The sequence below is a fragment of the Lissotriton helveticus genome, chromosome 5_1 (genome assembly GCF_964261635.1).
Source record: "Lissotriton helveticus chromosome 5_1, aLisHel1.1, whole genome shotgun sequence".
NCBI classification, from domain to species: domain Eukaryota; kingdom Metazoa; phylum Chordata; class Amphibia; order Caudata; family Salamandridae; genus Lissotriton; species Lissotriton helveticus.
Window position 1 is genome coordinate 2116643419 of NC_136065.1, and position 17339 is coordinate 2116660757.

The following is a 17339-nucleotide window of genomic DNA, read 5'->3' on the forward strand; positions in this document are numbered from 1 at the left end:
TCAAATGCGCAAAGAATGAGACAATACTGCTACCGGCACAAACCTCGGTGTCAGGCTCACACGTCCTCTCCCGCTTTTCATGTTTTCACAGCAATTAATTCCATCATACAAAACACAGCGGTAGTGAAGCCCGCTCTTGGTGGCGGTCTACCCGGAATCGGTTCGAATTCAGGACACGCTTCCAAAAATTAAAACGAAGGTAGGCTTCGTGTTAATGTGTAAACAAAGTGGTGACAATCTCGCCGACACGAGTAGCTGGGTCAGGCTCACATGCTCTTGACTGCATTCATTTTTCCGCAGAGTTTACAAACACCAGACATGATGCAGCGGCAGTGAGGCCCGCCGCGGGCAGCGTGGCAAGTAAGTCAGTGCACCATAGCTTTTTTCGTTAATGCACAACGAAAACATGTAAAGCGCAGGTTTTACAATAATTGTCCAAACTTTTTAGAGAACGTGATCCGCATGAAGACAATTTTTGGTGGCAGCAAGTCAGAAGCTCCATCCGTTTAACACGTGACAGGTAAAAATAAATCCCCGCTTCTGCCCCATTTTTGCCCTAACAATACATAGACAATGTTCTAAATACATCGATCTGTTGCAGTGGGCGGCCACGACCTAGACCACAATTCAATACAAGTGCAGCATTGGAATCTGAAAATATCAGGTATGCTGCACTTTAACCTTTGCAAATAGTTGTTTGTAAAGATGCAATGGGTTGAGGACCAGATAGGTATAATTTGTGTTTTTCTTCTTTTTGTAAATAGCTTCCATGGACCTGAGTAATACAGCCCTGATGAGAGTCCTCTGATTTATCCATGAGACTCGAAACGCGTCTCCATGTTTCAACAAAATTATGAGCACTTTGACATTTTCAATTGTTTATTTATGTACTGTTTGTATAGTAATGTGTTTATTGTATATATGATTGGTTTGTACTAATTGTGTGATGCGGTACTTTATGGCAGCACATGAAGTTGATAATGCTTTTTTAATCTGCCTGCACTAAAATAACTAAAGATCTAAATCGAATGAAAACAAAAGACATAATTGTCAGGATAAACTAATAAACTTTGGTTTACCCAATACTATCATTCATGGTGAAATACTTTTCATAGAGGCATAGGTAAAACCCCATTTGTGTCCAACTGGGTAGTACAAAGTCAGCACCATTTTATAGTTAAATGTTTTGTGCGTTTTGTAGCAGTCTATCTTATACTGTGTGTAATGCAAGTATAAAATAATGACTTACATATTTACAATGCGTTCTGTCACAGGATGTGCCCTCATAGCCCTAAAAAAACACAAGTCACTATTCCGTACCGCACCAACCAAGATTCAATTCTGTGGCTCTCTGTTTGCACACACACCTCTGAAGTGCATTAACTAATAGAGGTTTTATAATATACTATAGTGCATTTCCCACTTAGTAACACCTTTTTATATTTATTTATTTTTTACTTAAGCTGCCCGTTATTTTTTGGAAGTGGTTCTATTGTAAATTGCTCTCACACCTACGGGTAACATTCGCACTATATAAAAACACCTCAAATAAATAAATACCCTAAATCGGGAGTACCTGCACTTCTACATTTCCATTTAAAGCAGTGCCCATCCCCCCTCGTTATAAATTCACTAGCAGAGACTTGCCTCCTCTACACATCACCCTCCCTTTGCACTACAACTCCCATGACCACCCGGGGTCTCACACTCTGCTTCTGTTCCAACCGCCATTCCTTGCGGCCACCTTCGCCTTCGTACTACACCTCCCATCGCGCCTTCTTCGCCTTCGTACTACACCTCCCATCGCGCCTTCAGTTTTCGACCGCGTTCTCCAGCCGTAGTACTACAGCTCCCGTCGCCCCTCGCGGCGTGACATCACTCCCGCCGGAGTTGCCGCGGCACTCCGTCATCCCGCGCGTCGTGACGTCAGCCGCGCGCGCTGCAGTGTTGTGAGTCTGAAGCCCGCAGACATGGCGGACGCCGTGAACCTGGAGGCCTTCGCCCAGGCCATCTCCGCCGTGCAGGCGCTGCGCTCCAGCGTCACCCGCGTCTTCGACTCCCTGAAGGAGGGGCTCAGGAACAAGGGGGGCCTGGAGGAGCGCGAGAAGGCCTTCCTGGGGGGCGTGCAGGAGGGGCTGGGAGCGGTGACCCGGGACCTCAGGTGAGGGCAAGGGGGAGAGGGCGCTGGGGGAGACTGGAGAGCTGGGGCTCTGTGGTGCCTATGAGCAAGGGAGCCGGAGGCATGGGAGCTGGGGTGCCAAGGGAGCTGGAGGCAAGGGAGCTGGGGTGCCTAGGAGCTGGGGTGCCTAGGAGCAAGGGAGCTGGAGGCAAGGGAGCTGGGGTGCCAAGGGAGCTGGAGGCAAGGGAGCTGGGGTGCCTAGGAGCAAGGGAGCAGGAGGCAAGGGAGCTGGGGTGCCTAGGGAGCTGGAGGCAAGGGAGCTGGGGTGCCTAGGAGCAAGGGAGCCGGAGGCAAGGGAGCTGGGGTGCCTAGGAGCAGGGGAACTGGAGGCAAGGGAGCTGGAGGCAAGGGAGCTGGGGTGCCTAGGAGCAGGGGAACTGGAGGCAAGGGAGCTGGGGTACCTAGGAGCAAGGGACCTGGAGGCAAGGGAGCTGGGGTGCCTAGGAGCAGGGGAGCTGGAGGCAAGGGAGCTGGGGTGCCTAGGAGCAGGGGAACTGGATGCAAGGGAGCTGGGGTACCTAGGAGCAAGGGACCTGGAGGCAAGGGAGCTGGGGTGCCTAGGAGCAAGGGGCCTGGAGGCAAGGGAGCTGGGGTGCCTAGGAGCAAGGGGCCTGGAGGCAAGGGAGCTGGGGTGCCTAGGAGCAAGGGGCCTGGAGGCAAGGGAGCTGGGGTGCCTAGGAGCAAGGGACCTGGAGGCAAGGGAGCTGGGGTGCCTAGGAGCAAGGGAGCTGGGGTGCCTAGGAGCAAGGGGCCTGGAGGCAAGGGAGCTGGGGTACCTAGGAGCAAGGGACCTGGAGGCAAGGACGCTGTGGTGCCTAGGAGCAAGGGAACTGGAGGCAAGGGAGCTGGGGTACCTAGGAGCAAGGGACCTGGAGGCAAGGGAGCTGGGGTGCCTAGGAGCAAGGGACCTGGAGGCAAGGGAGCTGGGGTGCCTAGGAGCAAGGGAACTGGGGGCAAGGGAGCTGGGGTGCCTAGGAGCAAGGGAACTGGGGGCAAGGGAGCTGGGGTGCCTAGGAGTAAGGGGCCTGGAGAGCTGGAGGCAATGGAGCTGGGGTGCCTAGGAGCAAGGGACCTGGAGACAAGGGAGCTGGGGTACCTGGGAGCAAGGGGCCTGGAGAGCTGGAGGCAAGGGAGCTGGGGTTCTGAGGTGCCTAGGAGCAAGAGAACTGTAAGGGGCCTGGAGAGCTAGAGCCAAGGGAGTTGGGGTGCCTAGGAGCAAGGGAACTGGAGGCAATGGAGCTGGGTGCCTAGGAGCAAGGGACCTGAAGGCAAGGAAGCTGGGGTGCATAGGAGCAAGGGAACTGGGGGCAAGGGAGCTGGGGTGCAAGGAGCAAGGGAACTGGGGGCAAGGGAGCTGGGGTGCCTAGGAGCAAGGGAACTGGGGGCAAGGGAGCTGGGGTGCCTAGGAGTAAGGGGCCTGGAGAGCTGGAGGCAATGGAGCTGGGGTGCCTAGGAGCAAGGGACCTGGAGACAAGGGAGCTGGGGTACCTGGGAGCAAGGGGCCTGGAGAGCTGGAGGCAAGGGAGCTGGGGTTCTGAGGTGCCTAGGAGCTGTGGAAAAGTAAATTTTGCCATGTTCTGTGTCCCTACGCCTCATCCATCATATGTTATGTGTGCATGACCAATATGCATATGTTATTCCCCATGTCCGATTAATGACGCAATTACAGTTGTGTCCACCTCTAGTATGCTATTTTCCAGTCCTCGTGAATACTACGAATATCAGGCCTATGTAAAGTTACGTTGCCACGTTTCTCAGTGTGCACGTTATTCCATTATAAAGTCCCCGTTTCCAGGCCTCAAAAGGGCCCGGACCACAGATTCAGCTCCTGTCTCCTGAAGCCTCGCTGAGGAGCGATACAGCCCCCACCTGTATCCTCGACCCTTCACTTACTTCCTGCCTCGCAGTGCCCGGTGTAGCTTGGCTCTGCCTCTGAGTCTGCCAAAAGTATGTTATAGTTCCAGCTATCAGTTCAGTCCTCCTTCTCTGCATTCCTAAGCTACTGAACTGCATCAATAGTTTCCGTCATTGTCTAGCCTTCTCGTCTCCATGTTAGAGAAATACTGTATTTAATGGTCATTTAGTATTCTTCATCACGCACTACATGAAGAATAATGCATGGTCCAGTCTTAGAATCAAGTTAGCCTTTCCCCTCATGACTTCTAGTTTATATCAACATGTTCCCTAAACATCAGATACCAGATAGGGTTTAGGTACATGTCGCTCCGACCCTCCAGACTTTAGTCTCTGCTCCTAGCACAGAGTTCATAGCCCCCAGTTTCTCCTAGTAATATGTCATTGCCAGTTTACGCGCACCATTAGGTTAGAGGTCCCGGCTCCTTAGGTAGCCCCCTCCTATGTTTCCGCCCCATTCATGACATATTCTGTTACGTTTGCACCACATGTCTATGGATACGCCCAGTTACACCTACTTTTACTGTTATCTTTCGCGACTGCTACGCGTCACGCCTTCTGCTCCACCCACTGCTACGCCTACTGCAATGTAATGCTATGTGTTCGCGCTATGTATATATGCCTGTGTATTGTTATTAAAAGTTAGCGCGCTCATCCCAGACCCGGCCCCAGCAGCTGCTGGGTCATCCTATGCAGGTTGTCCTGATCCTGTCCTTATGCTGTAATAAACCTGCAGAAACTCCTACTACCTCGAATCTTGACTCTTATTTATTGAGCTATCTGTTATGATTTATGCCTAGTCAAAAATAGGGTATTATTTATTTATTTACCACATAATGGCGCCCGAATAGGGACTTGCCCTTTCCCCACGCGTCGGTGAAGCCACGCCGACCCCCTGACCCTCTACAGTCGTGACGGAACTCTTCTGCGCAGTGGCAGATATTTCTGCTCAAGTATCCCTCAGGCCCACGGAGGAGACGGAGGAGGCGGTCCAGCATCCGAACGAGACGGTGGAGGAACGCGGCGAGTCCCGACCAGAGCCCAAGCCGAGAGTCCAAGGTCCGAGGTATCCGGAGGCCCACCCGTAACTGAAGTCCGAAGTCCGTCGTCGTCAGCCCAGTCCCGTCCGAGGCCTTCCGTTCTTGCTGCCCGGTGAGTACCATTGCTGGGGTAGTATCTAGACAGGACCAATCTAAATTGACTCCTGGTCCGTGGGTTGGTGGTGCCCAGACTCACAAACGAAGTGTTCACCTAGGTGGATACGGGTCTTGATGCGTCCCTTTATGGGACCGGTATGTTCCGTACTGTTTCAGCAGTGCATCCAGTAATTCTAGTCTGTTCCGTTCTCGAGAAATTCTGTTCTGTTTCTGTTCTCAGTATTCCAGGTAATATTCTGTTCGAACTGTTATGTTATGATATTGTTTAATGTATTTCCAATGTCGTGGTATGCCTGAATTGTTTTCCCAATTGTTATTGTTCTTCGTGTATTGTATTGTGTTCCGATTCAAGTTTACAATGCCGCTCTTTTCAAGATTACGTCAGCTAAAAACTAGAAAGGGTTTATTAGAAGAAGCAGTTCCTGTCCCGCCTAGGGACAGTCCAGGTCACTTTATGTATCAGAAACATGGCATAAGCGCCATATTGTATCTAGATTTATGGGTAGAGTATACCAAACCGTTAGAAGAAAAGTATAGATGGCCCGTATCGGGTACATGGGATGCCGAATGTATCATGCGAGTAGAAGAAGCATTATGGAAAAAGAAAGCCAGACAGTCACAGAAAGATGCCATCGAGTTATGGCGTAAAGAAGCGCATAGAAGAACCGAAAAGGAAGTCAGAAAGTCAGAGTTAAGTAGAGAATCCCAAGAACGAGCCCAAGAAAGAGAATTAATCGAGATAGGTGAACGAGTCAAAGCCGAACAGTCAGACAGACAGAGGCATGCCCTCATTAAGGGAATGTATCCTCTTCTTGCCGAGGGCTTGCCAAAAGCGACCCCAGAGGCATCCAGTAATTTCCCGCCACCATTAGTTCCGACCAAGCTACGTCACAAACCGACCGCAGCTGATATTTTTATTTCGTCCTATTTGGACGACACAGTCCCAGAATATGCAAATCCTGTTCGCGCTCCGCCAGTCCCTGTAAATCAGGCACTTCCCGCTCCTCCAGACACCGGAGTACCTGTTACGGTACCCCCGGTCCAGCCCGCCATACAAGTCCAGCCTACATTTCCATTTCCCACTCTGCCAGGACGTAGAGCCTCAGTAGACGACTCCAGTTTAGGGGCTGCAGGAGGAGGTCCTCCTCAAACCCCGCCGCCACACAAGCGTTTAACGTTAGCCGAATTACATGCACAAGCATCACAGCGTACGCCTAGGTATCAGTCTGTTGCAGAAATAAGAAAATCCCTTGCCGAATGTTGCTATGATCCAGTCCCAGGCGAGGATAATATGGTTTTATATTCATTTCGCGTAAGAAAGGTGGCCGAGTATCTAGTCACCTTACCGAATATGAAAGAAGATCTAGACAGAATATATCGTTTCATCCGTACAGGGGATGATCCAGAAAGTATTAGCGAGACTATGTCTCAAAGGAAAGCCGAGATCCAGCTCATGATATTAAAGTTCCTGATCAATTGTCTAATAAGAGAACAAGATTACCCGTCTAAAGATTCAGCCGAAATGAGAATCCTGACAAGGTGGAGTGATAATATAGCCGAGGGTAAGCACAAGACCGTCGGTGCTATGGAGAGTATGTACAAGAAAATCCGTAAAGAGATAATAAAGATACACGAACAACGTAAAGCAGCACAAGTAAGCGAGAAAGAAAGTATCTCTGATCCTGAAGAAGAAGACTAGAATCCCGCCAGAATAGCGTATGTAGGAAAATCTAGATTTCCAGATCGCCATTTACGCCTAGAACCCAAGTCTATTTTTCATCATTCAGCACCAGAACAAGGTTCTCTAGAACAAGTATTCCAAGCTACCGATCATATTCTGAAATCACGAATCGGTTATAGTGAGTTAAGTACCATGCATGAACAAGAACTAGCCCGATCAGCAGTCCGATGGATTACTGATTCTACCACTTTTCCAGACGAAATAGTGGCACAAATGTTTCTGAAACTGCCCCCAGCCGAGCAGCGACTGGTGGGTATGTATATGATTCAGCACCTCATTACTCTGTATGAGGGTCAACACTCTGATCCAGGTCCGTTACATGATGTCCTGAACGAGTTACTCCAGTATAGATGGAAAGGTCTAGGTACCGATTTAATTAGTGTCATTCTAGAACAGCGTCACAAATATAGAACGTTCTTGAACCCGCATTTTGTTCATGTCTCACCCCCAGAAAGTAAACCGTTTTACATAGACAGACGGAATCCGTTACGAGAAGTCCACCCAGTCAGAGGGACGGGTGGCGAAATGCAACGAGTGTTTGTATACACTCCAATCACAAAGATGGAACTCCTTGAAATGAAGAAATTAATTCCCTGTCATGACAAAGATCCAGCAGGGTTCCATAGAGAATTAAAAGACATGCTCCGTATGGGAGAATATACTTACCCAGATATCATTAAAATGTTAAAGGTCCTGTTACCCGCAGGGGTGTATGAAAAGTTAAAGGAAAAAGAATGGGAGGTGGGAGAGAAAAAGATCGATTGGACAGCTCTAGAAGCTGAAGACAAGGCACGAGTACCAGGTACCGGTCTTGGAGATAAATGTAAAGAATTACCAGAATTATTGATTCAAGTTTTACCCCGATTATTGACAACGAGAAAAGAAGACTGGGATGCAATCTCAGCCTGTAAACAGAAACAAGACGAAGATATTAGTGATTTTTATTCTAGATTTGAAAAATGTTTCAGTATCAACAGTGGTCTCAAGACAAGTAGTGAGTCATACCCTCACCTTTTCGTTACTAAATTAGTCGAGAATTCAAGTCCACAAATTAAAAATCGAGTTTTGAAAGTTGAAAGCACCTGGCAAGCAAATACTCCGTCCCAGATGCTCCAGATGCTTCAGTATCACCAGAATAGAATTAGGGAAGAGCAAGAACACGAGAGAAAACGTATGAAAGACACGAAAATGAAAGTGCTAGTTGCACAATCTGTTCCTCAAGACAGTCAGAAGAGGGGTCCGAATCAAGCCAGTCATCCTGCAGCTCCCGTTAAAGGGAACTGCAATTATTGTAAACAGCCAGGTCATTTTATAAATGAGTGTGCAGTTCTGAAACACAACATAGCTACTGGTAAGACTAAAGAAAGACCACGTCCGCCGAGACAAGAACAAGTTTCACAGACTCCTCAGTCACAGAATGCACAACAGACAGTTACAGTACCGCAGCCTATTGCTGCAACACAGCACGTTACATCACAGATGTACCAGTATGCACAGTCCGAGTATCCAGAGTACCAGTCATATTCATGAAACAGCCTAGAGAGGGAGGTAGGCTTGCCTCTCATCGAGATACCTGTAGATCAAGAAGGTCCCTATGTTCACAGTCAAGTATTAGGGAAAGACAGGAAGTTTTTGATCGATACAGGGGCAAGTAGGACCACAATTAGTCATGCCGAAGTTCCAGGGGCTCCGCTCTCAGGCTCAAGAAATGTTTCCCTTGGATTTTCAGGAAAACCTATCGTTAACGAGATATCTAAGCCAGTTACTCTAGAAGTAGGTCCATTGTCCCGCACTACTGATCTGTTACTTACTAAGTCATGTCCAGAAAATCTATTAGGCATTAAGACACTGAAAGAGTTAGGTGCCGTCATATGCTGTTCCCCAGAGGGAATACGATTGTTCCTACGTGACTTTAAGGGTCACTATGTATTACGAGATTTTGATTCAAGACTGTCTAATGTTCCGCAGCATTTATGGGCGCAAGGTCCAACTGATGTAGGTTACATGCAAATCACACCCTATCGTGTGACTCTCAAACCAGGTGTAGTGTTACCACGAATCAGACAGTACAGATTGTCACCTGAGGCTGTAGCAGCCTTATCCAAAATTATTGACGAACTCATCGCTCAAGGAGTAGTTGTAGAAACTGACTCCAATGTATGTAATTCTCCGATCATTCCAGTCATGAAACGTACTGATCCAAATGCACCCCCAGTATATCGATTAGTGATTGATTTACGAGAGCTTAATAAATGTATTATTCCACAGTACCCAGTTGTCCCAGACATCTCTTCCCTACTGACAGCCATTGATTCCGAAGCCATGTTCTTCACTGTCATTGACCTCAAGAATGCATTTTTTAGTGTTCCAATTCATCCAGACAGCCAGTTTCTTTTCGGATTTTGTTTAAATGGAAGGAGCTATATGTTTACACGCGCTCCTCAAGGTTTCACAGAAAGTCCTAGTATTTACAGTCAAGCACTCAAGAGACAACTAGACAACATTCACATGCCAACTGACACTGCCCTGCTCCAGTATGTCGATGATCTACTGATCACAGCCCGTTCTGAACGTGCTTGCGAGCGAGCATCACTTACAGTCTTGTATTTTCTAGCCGAGATGGGGCACAAGGTGTCACCTTCGAAGCTTCAATTCTGTGTCCAGCAAGTGGTCTACTTAGGACACTTACTGTCCAAGAGGGGTAGGCAGTTGACACCCGACCGTATCCAGTTAATAGCGAGTCTTCCCCAGCCCAGAACCCAGAAGGAGGTACGTGCCTTTATCGGCCTTACTTCTTATTGTAGACAATGGATTCCCCAGTATGCATTTCTAGCCAAGCCACTGATACAGTTAACGACACAGGAGGCAGCCGTATCGACTGTCCTCCCTTGGACATCTGAACATACACTTAGTTTCAACGAGTTAAAGAAAGCCCTATGCCAAGCTCCAGTTCTAGCTACGCCGAACTACAGTAAGCCTTTTACACTTTTCGTTACTGAACGTGAAGGTACAGCATTATCTGTTCTCACACAAGATCAAGCAGGACAATCCAAGCCCTGTGCTTATTTTTCGAGCACATTAGATCCAGTCGCCCAGGCGTTGCCTGTGTGCCTCAAGTCAGTTGCAGCCACAGCACTAGCTATCAGACAAAGTGATTCCATAGTTTTAGGACACTCCTTGACAGTACAAGTCCCACATTCAGTAGAAGTTCTTTTGAACCGAACACAAACTCAGCACTTGACAATTGCACGTTTAACAGGTTATGAATTGACACTGTTCCAGCCACACATAGAAATTAGACGCTGCAACGTCCTGAATCCTGCTACACTGTTACCATCAGTTAGTTCAAATCCTGACCCACATGACTGTGTGGAAGTAGTTAACATTACGACAAAGCCAAGACAAGACCTGACAGATATTCCGTTACCAGATCCCGACCTGACACTTTATGTGGATGGTTCATGTATGAGAACTAGTACAGGAGAACTAGTCGCCGCGTATGCAGTGACTACTGACACCGAAGTTATTGAAACACACCGTATTGATACCCTGTCCGCTCAAGCAGCAGAGCTAGTCGCTCTGACACAAGCCTGTATACACGCCAAGAACCTGAAAGTAAATGTTTACACAGATTCACGTTACGCATTCGGAGTTGTACACGACTTCGGAGTGCTCTGGCAGGAGAGAGGTTTCATGACTTCTCATGGAACCAAGATTCAGCATGGTTTCCTTATTCAAGCTCTGTTAGATGCCATACATTTACCGACATCCATTGCTATCATGAAATGCAAAGCACATACGAAAGTTACTGACATTATTTCCCAAGGTAACGATCTAGCAGACCGCACAGCCAAGCTTACAGCACAGACTCTAGACATTCCAGTTAATCAGACACATACTCCAGATCCGACTACATGCATGACAGTTAAGGACCCTACTCAAGATGTCATAGATATCCAGTTACATGCTACTCCCGAAGAAATCAAGAAATGGTCCGAACAAGGAGGGGTCCAGACAGATCAAGGATGGTTAACGAAGGGTAGAGCCACATGGTTTCTCCCCGACTCTATGGTTCAAGTCATTATCAATACCGCACATAGTCCAGCACATTTAGGAGAAAAAGCTATGTTAGACAGTATCCAGAACATTTGGTTCAACAAGCATTTACGAGCTGCAGCCAAGCAGAAAGTCCGTACCTGTATGATATGTTGTCAGTTTAATCCAGGTAAAAGTGTCCCGGTGGAACAAGGTGGTTTCCAGCCCCCTGACCACCCTTTTGAGGTCCTCCAGATGGATTATATTCAAATGGAGCGATGTCGAGGTTTCAAGTATGTCCTTGTAGTAGTATGCGCTTTGTCCAGGTGGACAGAAGCATATCCAGTCCCAGATTACACAGCCACGACCACTGCCAAGCAGTTGGTTCGTGAATTTTTCCCTAGGTATGGACTCCCTAGAGTCGTATATTCTGATAACGGTCAGCCATTCTCCTCAGAGTTAATGAAGCATGTTTCCCTGTTGTTAGGGTACCAGTGGAAGTTTCATTGTGTACGCCATCCTGAAGCAGCCGGTCTAGTCGAGAGACATAATCAGACCCTGAAAATCCGTATTGCAAAAGTCTGTAAAGAAAAAGGTGTGGACTGGCTAGTAGCTCTGCCAGTTGCTCTATTTTATATGCGCATGGTCGCACATTCCAGATCAGGTCTGTCCCCGTATGAGGTCGTATTCGGCCGCCCCCCTAACATGTGGGGTACTCCTAGACCCCGAAGTATTACCGATGTTTCATGTAATATGTTGACAGATTACCTAGCTTCCTTGATGTCTGCCCTCAACTCATGTCGTTCACAGGTTGCTGCCGCCTTTCCAGACAATACCGAGGTGGCACCGCATGAAATCGTTCCAGGTTCCCTTGTGATGGTCCGGAATTTTGACAGATCAAGTCCGCTGGAACCTCGTTGGAAGGAGCCACGTCAGGTCCTCTTGACCACCCGTACTGCCGTCAAGCTGGAAGGCAGGAAGGGGTGGGTCCACCTTTCTCATGTAAAACTTTTCAATGGATTGAAACCCGTTTCTAAAAACATTTCCAAGGAGTCCCAGGATTTTAAAGACTGCCAAGACATTGTTTTAAAGGACTGTCCCGCAAAAGACATTGTTACAACCCCTTCCCTGTTAGAGAAAACTCCGCAACAGGAGTATAAGCAAAAACTACGGTCTAGTAAAATAAGTCAGTCAGTTTGATTGTATAAGTCCTCCCCTAGGTGAAACGGTTAGACTGTTTCTGACATGTATAAAATAGACCCCCATAGTGAGAGAGTCAGTCAAAACTCAATTCAATGTATCGTTTTTCTAAGTTTCATATTATTTCTCAGCATAATGATTTCCTGCACCAGCTACGCACTTTTCCTGTGTTTCTCAGTTTCTCATGTAAATAAGTCTGCTAATGCTACAGTAGAGCACACGTTTAGTGATCTACCTCCTCACGAATATTCTTACCGCCTCGCTATGCGTAACAATTCATTTATCCGTATGTTACATTACTCACACCAGACCAGCAATGCCACTAATTGTTGGGTGTGTGGTCGACTCCCCCCTTTCCAGACACCGAAGGGAGTTCTGCCACTTTTTCCTTATCCATTCTCACATAATGGTTCATGTGGAGCATGGTCCACGTTAACGTCATCCGCAACAGATATGTCTTTTCTTAACAGTACATGTTTTCCAGACAAGCAAGGTCTCCCCCACAGAACAGGTTTAGATCTAGAAAATGAAGTGTATAATTTAGGTAATTATTCGTCGAATTTCATGGTCCTGAATGTTCAGTCTGATACTACTCCAGACTCACCTGCTATTTCAGTACTACCAGTCAAAGGCGAATTATGTATCCGAAATAAGGGTTCTGTACACGTAGGACATAGTGAATGTACTACTGTTATCAAGTATAGTGACAGTGGGAAATCTATTTTTAAAGCCTCACGTCATTCTTATTTTGTTTGTGGTCAAACTGCATATGTTCGTCTGCCCCTCGATTGGGAGGGAACCTGTTACATTGCCTTCCTACTGCCACCTGTTTTTCTAGCCCCACCTGACTACCATAGGAATTCCTTCCTAGTACATACTAGACACAAGAGATATCTCCCGATTGTCGATTATACTGAAACTGCCGCAGAGCAATTCATTGATATAGATAAAGGTGTTTTCCCTTATTTAGGTACAGTTGTAAATAGTAAGCTAATCCGTAGGTTAACAAGAACCCTTGAAGCTGTAGTAGATGAGACTGCCTCCGCTCTAGGTAACTTAACTGAAGAGCAATCCTTTATGAGAATTGTCGTTTTACAGAATCGTCTCGTCCTTGACGTCATACTGGCCGATAGGGGCGGGGCCTGTAGACTCATCGGATCTAGTTGTTGCATTTTCATTCCAAATAACGCGCCGTCTGTTTATTCAGCTATAACCAGACTCCATAATATTGCCCATCTGTTACATCAAGATCCAGGCACCTGGACATGGTCCGGTTGGTTCTGGAATATAATTTCCGCATGGGGATGGAAAGTCCTGTCCTTTCTAAGTATTGCAGTAGCGATCATATTTAGCTGCTGCCTCTGTATACAATGTGGCCCTGCGATTTGCAGCATGTGTGCTACCTCTTGTATTCCTAGTCCTAAGCCCCGTTCTAAGTCCCGTTCCAAGATAATTCGAGACGAGCAAATGGTACTGTATGAAATGATAGACGGTATCATGAATATTGATGTTTCCTGATGGAAACGTAGTGACAAGGAGGGAATGTGGAAAAGTAAATTTTGCCATGTTCTGTGTCCCTACGCCTCATCCATCATATGTTATGTGTGCATGACCAATATGCATATGTTATTCCCCATGTCCGATTAATGACGCAATTACAGTTGTGTCCACCTCTAGTATGCTATTTTCCAGTCCTCGTGAATACTACGAATATCAGGCCTATGTAAAGTTACGTTGCCACGTTTCTCAGTGTGCACGTTATTCCATTATAAAGTCCCCGTTTCCAGGCCTCAAAAGGGCCCGGACCACAGATTCAGCTCCTGTCTCCTGAAGCCTCGCTGAGGAGCGATACAGCCCCCACCTGTATCCTCGACCCTTCACTTACTTCCTGCCTCGCAGTGCCCGGTGTAGCTTGGCTCTGCCTCTGAGTCTGCCAAAAGTATGTTATAGTTCCAGCTATCAGTTCAGTCCTCCTTCTCTGCATTCCTAAGCTACTGAACTGCATCAATAGTTTCCGTCATTGTCTAGCCTTCTCGTCTCCATGTTAGAGAAATACTGTATTTAATGGTCATTTAGTATTCTTCATCACGCACTACATGAAGAATAATGCATGGTCCAGTCTTAGAATCAAGTTAGCCTTTCCCCTCATGACTTCTAGTTTATATCAACATGTTCCCTAAACATCAGATACCAGATAGGGTTTAGGTACATGTCGCTCCGACCCTCCAGACTTTAGTCTCTGCTCCTAGCACAGAGTTCATAGCCCCCAGTTTCTCCTAGTAATACGTCATTGCCAGTTTACGCGCACCATTAGGTTAGAGGTCCCGGCTCCTTAGGTAGCCCCCTCCTATGTTTCCGCCCCATTCATGACATATTCTGTTACGTTTGCACCACATGTCTATGGATACGCCCAGTTACACCTACTTTTACTGTTATCTTTCGCGACTGCTACGCGTCACGCCTTCTGCTCCACCCACTGCTACGCCTACTGCAATGTAATGCTATGTGTTCGCGCTATGTATATATGCCTGTGTATTGTTATTAAAAGTTAGCGCGCTCATCCCAGACCCGGCCCCAGCAGCTGCTGGGTCATCCTATGCAGGTTGTCCTGATCCTGTCCTTATGCTGTAATAAACCTGCAGAAACTCCTACTACCTCGAATCTTGACTCTTATTTATTGAGCTATCTGTTATGATTTATGCCTAGTCAAAAATAGGGTATTATTTATTTATTTACCACAGAGCAAGGGACCTGTAAGGGGCCTGGAGAGCTAGAGGCAAGGGAGCTGGGGTGCCTAGGAGCAAGGGAACTGGAGGCAAGGGAGCTGGGGTGCCTAGGAGCAAGGGAACTGGAGGCAAGGGAGCTGGGGTGCCTAGGAGCAAGGGACCTGGAGGCAAGGAAGCTGTGGTGCCTAGGAGCAAGGGACCTGGAGGCAAGGGAGCTGGGGTGCCTAGGAGCAAGGGAACTGGAGGCAAGGGAGCTGGGGTGCCTAGGAGCAGGGGAACTGGAGGCAAGGGAGCTGGAGGCAAGGGAGCTGGGGTGCCTAGGAGCAGGGGAACTGGAGGCAAGGGAGCTGGGGTACCTAGGAGCAAGGGACCTGGAGGCAAGGGAGCTGGGGTGCCTAGGAGCAAGGGGCCTGGAGGCAAGGGAGCTGGGGTGCCTAGGAGCAAGGGGCCTGGAGGCAAGGGAGCTGGGGTGCCTAGGAGCAAGGGACCTGGAGGCAAGGGAGCTGGGGTGCCTAGGAGCAAGGGGCCTGGAGGCAAGGGAGCTGGGGTGCCTAGGAGCAAGGGACCTGGAGGCAAGGGAGCTGGGGTGCCTAGGAGCAAGGGAGCTGGGGTGCCTAGGAGCAAGGGGCCTGGAGGCAAGGGAGCTGGGGTACCTAGGAGCAAGGGACCTGGAGGCAAGGACGCTGTGGTGCCTAGGAGCAAGGGAACTGGAGGCAAGGGAGCTGGGGTACCTAGGAGCAAGGGACCTGGAGGCAAGGGAGCTGGGGTGCCTAGGAGCAAGGGACCTGGAGGCAAGGGAGCTGGGGTGCCTAGGAGCAAGGGAACTGGAGGCAAGGGAGCTGGGGTGCCTAGGAGCAAGGGACCTGGAGGCAAGGGAGCTGGGGTGCCTAGGAGCAAGGGGCCTGGAGGCAAGGGAGCTGGGGTACCTAGGAGCAAGGGGCCTGGAGGCAAGGGAGCTGGGGTGCCTAGGAGCAAGGGACCTGGAGGCAAGGAAGCTGTGGTGCCTAGGAGCAAGGGACCTGGAGGCAAGGGAGCTGGGGTGCCTAGGAGCAAGGGACCTGGAGGCAAGGGAGCTGGGGTGCCTAGGAGCAAGGGAACTGGAGGCAAGGGAGCTGCTGCGCCTAGAAGCAAGGGGCCTGGAGACCTGGAGGCAAGGGAGCTGGGGTGCCTAGGAGCAAGGGAACTGGGGGCAAGGGAGCTGGGGTACCTAGGAGCAAGGGAACTGGGGGCAAGGGAGCTGGGGTGCCTAGGAGTAAGGGGCCTGGAGAGCTGGGGTGCCTAGGAGCAAGGGACCTGGAGACAAGGGAGCTGGGGTACCTGGGAGCAAGGGGCCTGGAGAGCTGGAGGCAAGGGAGCTGGGGTTCTGAGGTGCCTAGGAGCAAGGGAACTGTAAGGGGCCTGGAGAGCTAGAGCCAAGGGAGCTGGGGTGCCTAGGAGCAAGGGAGCTGGGGTGCCTAGGAGCAAGGGACCTGGAGGCAAGGGAGCTGGGGTGCCTAGGAGCAAGGGACCTGGAGGCAAGGGAGCTGGGGTGCCTAGGAGCAAGGGACCTGGAGGCAAGGGAGCTGGGGTTCCTAGGAGCAAGGGAACTGGAGGCAAGGGAGCTGCGGCGCCTAGAAGCAAGGGGCCTGGAGACCTGGAGGCAAGGGAGCTGGGGTGCCTAGGAGCAAGGGAACTGGGGGCAAGGGAGCTGGGGTGCCTAGGAGCAAGGGAACTGGGGGCAAGGGAGCTGGGGTGCCTAGGAGTAAGGGGCCTGGAGAGCTGGAGGCAATGGAGCTGGGGTGCCTAGGAGCAAGGGACCTGGAGACAAGGGAGCTGGGGTACCTGGGAGCAAGGGGCCTGGAGAGCTGGAGGCAAGGGAGCTGGGGTTCTGAGGTGCCTAGGAGCAAGGGAACTGTAAGGGGCCTGGAGAGCTAGACGCAAGGGAGCTGGGGTGCCTAGGAGCAAGGGAACTGGAGGCAAGGGAGCTGGGGTGCCTAGGAGCAAGGGAACTGGAGGCAAGGGAGCTGGGGTGCCTAGGAGCAAGGGAACTGGAGGCAAGGGAGCCGGGGTGCCTAGGAGCAAGGGACCTGGAGGCAAGGAAGCTGTGGTGCCTAGGAGCAAGGGACATGGAGGCAAGGGAGCTGGGGTGCCTAGGAGCAAGGGACCTGGAGGCAAGGAAGCTGTGGTGCCTAGGAGCAAGGGACCTGGAGGCAAGGGAGCTGGGGTGCCTAGGAGCAAGGGGCCTGGAGGCAAGGGAGCTGGGGTACCTAGGAGCAAGGGAGCTGGGGTGCCTAGGAGCAAGGGAACTGGGGGCAAGGGAGCTGGGGTGCCTAGGAGCAAGGGAACTGGGGGCAAGGGAGCTGGGGTGCCTAGGAGTAAGGGGCCTGGAGAGCTGGAGGCAATGGAGC

General features: G+C 49.7%; 1 protein-coding gene across 1 annotated transcript in view; it reads left to right on the forward strand.

The window, feature by feature from the left end:
- The first annotated feature begins 1876 nt into the window (after nt 1-1876).
- The window catches only part of MED27 (mediator complex subunit 27), a 1027121-nt gene continuing 1011658 nt past the window's right edge, over nt 1877-17339 (forward strand). The window contains exon 1 of the mRNA XM_078646177.1: nt 1877-2161. Within this exon, the coding sequence (XP_078502303.1) occupies nt 1971-2161 (191 nt within the window). The 5' untranslated portion in view covers nt 1877-1970. The remainder of the gene's footprint in view (nt 2162-17339) is intronic.